Here is a 6,740-nt window from a genome sequence, read left to right as displayed (position 1 = left end):
TAGCATATTTTTCCACAATCTGGTTGAAAGTCATGAGGACCCCATCCCAGCTTTTTTAAATGCAACCAAAGAGTTTTACACAGTGTAGAATACAGTAATGATTACTAAAATGATTTGATTACAATCAATTTAGAATTTCTTTACTTGATCTGAAATTTTTAGCAATAATTACTGGATTAATGTACTTATGTGTTCTAATGATAATTAGTGATTATTAAATATTGTGTGAATCATTAGTGTTTACTGAAAATATGTGATAATTCTTTCAGAGAATAATCAAAAGCAATCTAATATTACTTGAAAACTTGATTTTCAATGTGTAAAGATCATTTTTGGATTAATAGGAATTAAGAATTATTTTGATGATAATCAATGAGTATTACATATATTTTACATGATGTGTGATTGATGTTACTGTTTAAAAAACAAAAAAACTTGCATTTGAGCTGATCAGAACCAGATTACATTACAGTGCAAAACGGTAAAATGAGGTAACAAAGTAGGTGGAATTATATTACTTTGCTTATTCACACTATTTTTCAAGCAATCAATCAAACTTTATTTGACTTTAGTTAATAATGACTCTATCTAATGAATCAAATGTGACATGAGTGTGTCTTTGTTTTTGTTGTTGTTTGTTTTTTATTTCCTAATTAATGCATTTCATTTTGTATGTAAGAAGTTTGTAAAATGTGTGTTTTGTCCTGTATTTTTCACAATCTATCAATCCAATCAATCAAGCAATCAATCATCCAACCAACAAATAGATCAATCTATTAATCAAAACAGAGCCAAACACCATAAATGTTACAATTGTTAATATGTTTATTTAATAACATTTTTTTTAAAACATAGTAATATCCCTAAGTGATAGTGAGGTGACACAACAAACGTGTTTATTAATGTGATTTATTTTGTAAAACATTTTCACAATTTTTCTAAAATCATAACTAAGATTACGATTTTAAGACTAAAAACACTAAAGACTAAAAACACTGAAACTGTTATTTTCATTGATAAGGAGGTCCAATAAGGTTATCAGGATATGGGAAAAAATTGAAGTTAAATATTGGTTTTAGTATTAGCTAATTTAAGATCAAACCTGACCCGTTAGCATAAGACATCCTAATAGAAAGCTAACCCTTTTATGCTTTGTAAAATGTGTTCTCTTTAGACGATGCTTATCTTCAGAGAATGGTGAGCTACAACTACAGTGAAGAGTAACCCCCCCCACTCAACCCCTAATGCTGAGTGTGAAACAGGGAGGCAGTAAAACTCAATTTTCATAGTTAAGCCTGTGGATTTGAACCCATAACGTTCAAGGCTCAGGGAGGATTCTCTACCACTACACAGCCTGTGTGGGGGATTAATGATGCAGGAAAAAACTGTGCGCACACGTGAACGTTTTACTGTAAAAAGTGGAAAATAAAAGAGAAAATGTGTTTTTTTGTGTTTAAAAAGAAAAAAAAACAATTGGAGTATTTTGTCTGTCTCCATCCAGAACAGACTGAACAAAGCCAGGGAAGGTAAATTGCTGCTGCAGTTTGGAGTGCCAGTCCAAATCAATGAATTGACATTCAGCTTCACACACATGGAGATTTCAAGTGTGGAAACTGAGACAGGCTGATGAAGGCATCAAAAAGATGATGCGTTTCAATTTAAGTGCACGGTCAACAGTTACCTTGTTTTCAAGCTTGACGCAGTCTCCATCTGTGAACACCACAGTGTGATGCGGCTCCACCTGTTCCTGCTTCTGATCGGGGCCTTAACAACAAAGAACATGAATAAAAACTATAAGAAAGAAAAAAAGAGACATTTGTTACTGAATCATTTGGAGATGAAATAGTATCATTCCCATTTGAGTGTATGTAATTGTTGATTTGTGCTCATAACATTGGATTTGTGTGTGCATAATTGTTGATTTGAAACTCATACATTTGTGCACAAGTACAAAAGTTATGAAATTCAAAAAAATGCAATTTACACATGCACAACATAAAATTACAAGAGCTTGAAACTAACAACACCCACAAATCTATGCACAAATCACTTGTAACGCACACACAAAACCATATTTACACACAAATCTGATTTGAGATACTTTCAAATCTCCATGAAAGAAAAAATAATCCGCAAGTGATGCATTTAAATGATGCTAAAAATGCTCGGTCATCAGAGTTTTCTTTTCTGCCGCTTTGAACTTAGATTGTGATCAACCACCTCAATTTTTAAAGATTTGTGTGTATTTAGTTTCAGGCTGCTGTAATTTTAAGGTGATGAAGAGGCAGGGACGTTTGGATCCATAAGCAAATGGTTTATGGGACAAGGGCAAGACATGAGCGTGGTCAGAGTCCAGGCGTGGGTCGAGGCAGGCAGGAAACCGAGGAGACAGGCAGAGATCAAAAACCAGGAGGTGAAACAAGGAGAAACGCTCAGAAATGTATGCTAGGCAGTACAAGACTTCGCAATGAGGTGGTGACAGCAGGCAGACTATATACTGGAGGTGATGAGGTGGATTGGGAACAGCTGAGGAGATCTGATTGAGGGAGAGACTGCTGAGAGTGGAGAGGGAGTGCAGGGTCAGTACTCAGGTGAGGGCTCCCTCTGGTGGTCAGATGTGGTGCCTTATGGGGGAATCCTGACATTTAAGTTGTGCATTCCTAAATTGTATTCTTCTTTTTTTATTTCATAATTTTTGTACTTGGGCTGCACGGTGGCACAGTGGTTAGCGCTCCCGCCTCACAGCGAGAAGGCCCCGGTTCGAATCCCGGCTGGGACCTTTCTGTGTGGAGTTTGCATGTTCTCCCCGTGCATGCGTGGGTTTTCACCGGGGACTCCGGCTTCCTCCCACCGTCCAAAAACATGCTTCATAGGTTAATTGGTGACTCTAAATTGCCCCTAAGTGTGAATGTGAGAGTGCATATGTGTGTTTGAGGCCCTGCGACAGACTGGCGACCTGTCCAGGGTGTACCCCGCCTTCGCCCTTCAGTAGCTGGGATAGGCTCCGGCACCCCCGTGACCCCGAAAGGGAAGAAGCGGCCAAGAAGATGGATGGATGGATTTTTGTACTTATGCACAAATGTATTGCATGAGTTACAAATCAAGAATTACACATGCACAAATCCAAAGTCATGCATAAATCAACAACTAGGCACACACAAATGGGAATGATACTATTTTCACTCCATAGAATTTTGCTAAAGCAAGAATATTTCCCATCATTAAATACTTTTACCGTCAATTGCATGCTTATCTGAAATAATCATTGCTTCTATTTTCATCATTTTCCATAGACACTAAGGTATTATGTCATATAGATGTTTTACAAGAAAAGGAAAAAGGTTTTCTTTACAAGCATGATTTTGAGTTGAAGTACAAACTGCCAAAACATTAGCAGATGATGGTCAGACAGACTGTGAAAAATACTGTCTTTATTATGTAACATTGATAAAATCTTGTTTACCAGATCACATCAAATTACAATAAATTGTGACTGGCCAATTTGGACAGCCAGACATGTTTGATCATGTTGAAATAAACAGATCAAAGTCAACAGACACTAACAACTAAACTTCTGATTGAGATTTGTAACAAGTTTCCTTTCCTTGTGTCACCAAAACATCTGGAAGCAATGATATCAAAGCTGGAGATCATGCAGTGTAACACTCAAAAAAACACTGACACATATGCAGGGTTTATGAAAGAATGGTAAAAGGGGAATTCTGTCTGTAAAAACACCAAATTCCAACAAACCAACAACGTCTGGGAGACTTCCTTGAATACACAAAAACTCTCCACAAAATGCATGTGGTCAACAAGGGTCAAGTCATCACTGATACAGCATTTTCATCCAGCGATTGAAGTGAGGCCAGACATCAACAGTATGGTCGTATTTCATGGACGCTTCGGGTGAATTTCGGCTGACTTGTGAGGAAAGCTCTGTGACAGAACGAATCCATCAAGCTTTAAAGGGAACACGTGGACCTTCTGGCTGGAAGCGGATGGGCGGCTGTGATTGGCCGGAGACCACAAATGTGTTTGGGATGTAGAGGTGAGCCAGAGATCGCACAAATCAAACTAAACAACGTCAGTATACTTGCACTTCCAGAGGATACGGGGAATAGATTAGACAAAACTCACCAACATGAAGGGTTCCTGTGAGGGTGTAGATGAATGCAGTCCATCCTGCCAGAAGACAATAACATGATACGATGTTTTCCTTTTAACTGTCTTTTGCTTTTACCAATAATAATTTTAAAAAAGCATTACCACCTGTGGAAATGTGCAAATTTGTGAATTAACACCTAAAAACGAGAGAAAACAAAATGAACAACAAAAAAAAACATGTTTTTACCCAAAGGGACTGGCTGCACGTGCACGGCCCCCGGCTTCAATGTGAAGTCCAGGTACATGGTTGGCGTCCTTGTGTAGACCTTGGACTGAACACAACAAGCAAAAAAAAAAAGGTAAAAGAAAAACTTCACTCTAAGCTTTGCATTCAAGATTCACAACAGGTTATCTGTTTGTTTTTTCTTTTTGTATTTCACTAAAACAGAGACACTGTCAAGATTTTTGTTTTGCATTTACTCAGACTGCAAACAGATTATTAGTTATTTATTTTCATTTGTCTGCGCTCCTCTTTTGTTTCATAATGTAATCTGTTCCCGAGATGGTCATGTTTCTCGCAGAGGTTGCCATGGTGATACACCTTAGTAAGTAAGGCATCAACTTGATGACACTGAACATTTAGAGTTGGAATCTCAACAAGTGCAGAAAGAATTCAGATTGAAAGGATGGTAGGATGTTTTTCACATGACTGAAATACATTTCTAAATAACGAATGTCTGAGAAGACGTTCCAATCATCTTTTAATTTATTTTCAAAATGTTTTGCAATTAGGATTAAACATTTTTAGCCAAAATCAAACAACCTATGTAGTTTTCTATGACATAGTTCTGCAAAACAGCAGGAGTTCATTTGTAGTTCATCTGAGTTGTGGCCGATACAACCCCCCCCACCCCTTATTTCCCATCATCCCTTTGTTTACACCCTTTCCCGCTAGCTTACGGCCCCTCACACCTCCGACCTGACATTACAGGTGCAACAAAAATGACGAGCAATATCCGCCGTACAGTTTTGATCCAGTTGATCAGCTCAGACGAGGAATATGAAGACGTACATGGATCTATTCGTCTATAACTACATACATCAGAATTGAGTGGAGCAGCAATTGTAGCACCAACATCACAGCTTCAAGCTTTTTCCAATATTTTTTTTTCATCTGCTTCCAATTTACCAGAATTTGAACAAAAAAAATACTGAGAAATGCAATTTTTAGCTTTATTATATTTGTCCTGCATCATCAGAAAAATGCCTCAAAAAGGTTTTAAAAACGTAATTTTCATAGTATTGGGTCTTTAAAGATTATTATGAAGGGTATCTTAAAATGAATTTCAATCAAATGCGTTGTTTTCTGTTCCTGCCTCTCACACGGAAGCAGTTTGTCATCAGTTCTTTAAACAGTGATCGAGTTCTGCTGATGTCATCATATGAAAGGGAAAAGCTACTCAGACACAAAAAAAAAAAAAAAAAAGAGAAGTCTTTGTGGTAAAGCGAAATCTGCTTCTCGTTTGGGGTTTCTTCTCCTCAAAGACACAATAACTCTGGTCAAACTGAGGTTAACTGGCACTCTTGTCTTCTTTCTTACAGTGTTGCACGCACATTGTGTGAGTCTTTCCTGTTTACTTTGAGGATCTAGCAAATGAGCAATCCCCATACAATCAACAGGAAGCAGGGCGTAAGCATGCTTTTCTTTTCCCAAGAGTTTCTTTAACTGGTAATATCACAGTCTGAATTAAAACTCCCAAACACACCTTGGCTCCTAAAGCTTCTCCAGATATCACAGCCACCGTCACTCCTCCTGTACTCGGTTTAGGGATTTCTGACCCTTTCAGCTCCTGGTACGCCGGCTCCACCATCTTATCTCGCTTTGACAAGTTCACCCACAGCTGCAAGCCCACCACAGGCTCATCTGACACGGGCATCTCGGCGTGCATCACTCCCCGTCCTGCAGTCATCCACTAGCAGAGGAAAAGACACACAGAATTAGTGAAAACCTTAGAGGGGAGAAAATATTTTGAAAGGTTTTTGTTTGAATATTCCCGGTTCAAGGAGATTAAAAATGAATGAAAATCATGACCTTACAGCCATGAAAAATTCACAACAGATTTTTTTTTTATTTTAAACCTAAAATAAATATTTCTATTTTATCCAAATGAATTTGTTTAAGAAAAGAAAAAGTCAATCAGCTTAAATCAATCAAATATTGATAATTTTGTATTGATACATGATGATGTTGATTTAAAGACGACCTCCAATTAAAATTGTGTTTTTAACGTGTTCTTGTGAAATTTTTCTCCTAGAAAACAAGACATTTTTTTTTATTTTGGCTAAAAATTGCATAATTAAAAGACAATTGGGAATGATTTTACAATAGATCAAAAGATGAGTGGGACTTTAAAAGCTACACCTTTGTCTGTCTGAAAGTCTTGATTATTATGCTTTCATGGATTACCTAAAGCTTCCTCCTCCAATGAAACCTTTGTGTCACCTGGGAAAACACTGGAGCTTTCTCAGAATACGACCGACATACTCGAGCATCTGCTTTACCCAAAGGGAGCTGGAGCTCTCAGAGAGCACACCTGTTGCTTTCAGCAAACTCACATTGAGGAGAACTCTCC

The 6,740-nt window shown here is 37.6% G+C and overlaps 1 protein-coding gene across 2 annotated transcripts in view; it reads right to left on the bottom strand.

The window, feature by feature from the left end:
• The window catches only part of pir (pirin), a 13,695-nt gene that overhangs the window by 2,073 nt on the left and 4,882 nt on the right, over positions 1–6,740 (bottom strand). For both annotated transcript variants that reach the window (XM_024294754.2, XM_024294755.2), the window contains exons 5-8: positions 5,874–6,080; positions 4,355–4,439; positions 4,141–4,185; positions 1,682–1,764 (exon numbers count right to left, since the gene is read on the bottom strand). In XM_024294754.2, the coding sequence (XP_024150522.1) occupies positions 1,682–1,764; positions 4,141–4,185; positions 4,355–4,439; positions 5,874–6,080 (420 nt within the window). The remainder of the gene's footprint in view (positions 1–1,681; positions 1,765–4,140; positions 4,186–4,354; positions 4,440–5,873; positions 6,081–6,740) is intronic.

This window comes from Oryzias melastigma, linkage group LG3 (assembly GCF_002922805.2).
Source record: "Oryzias melastigma strain HK-1 linkage group LG3, ASM292280v2, whole genome shotgun sequence".
Lineage (NCBI taxonomy): Eukaryota > Metazoa > Chordata > Actinopteri > Beloniformes > Adrianichthyidae > Oryzias > Oryzias melastigma.
Note: the sequence above shows the minus strand (reverse complement) of the source record. Positions and strands in the feature narration are given on the sequence as shown.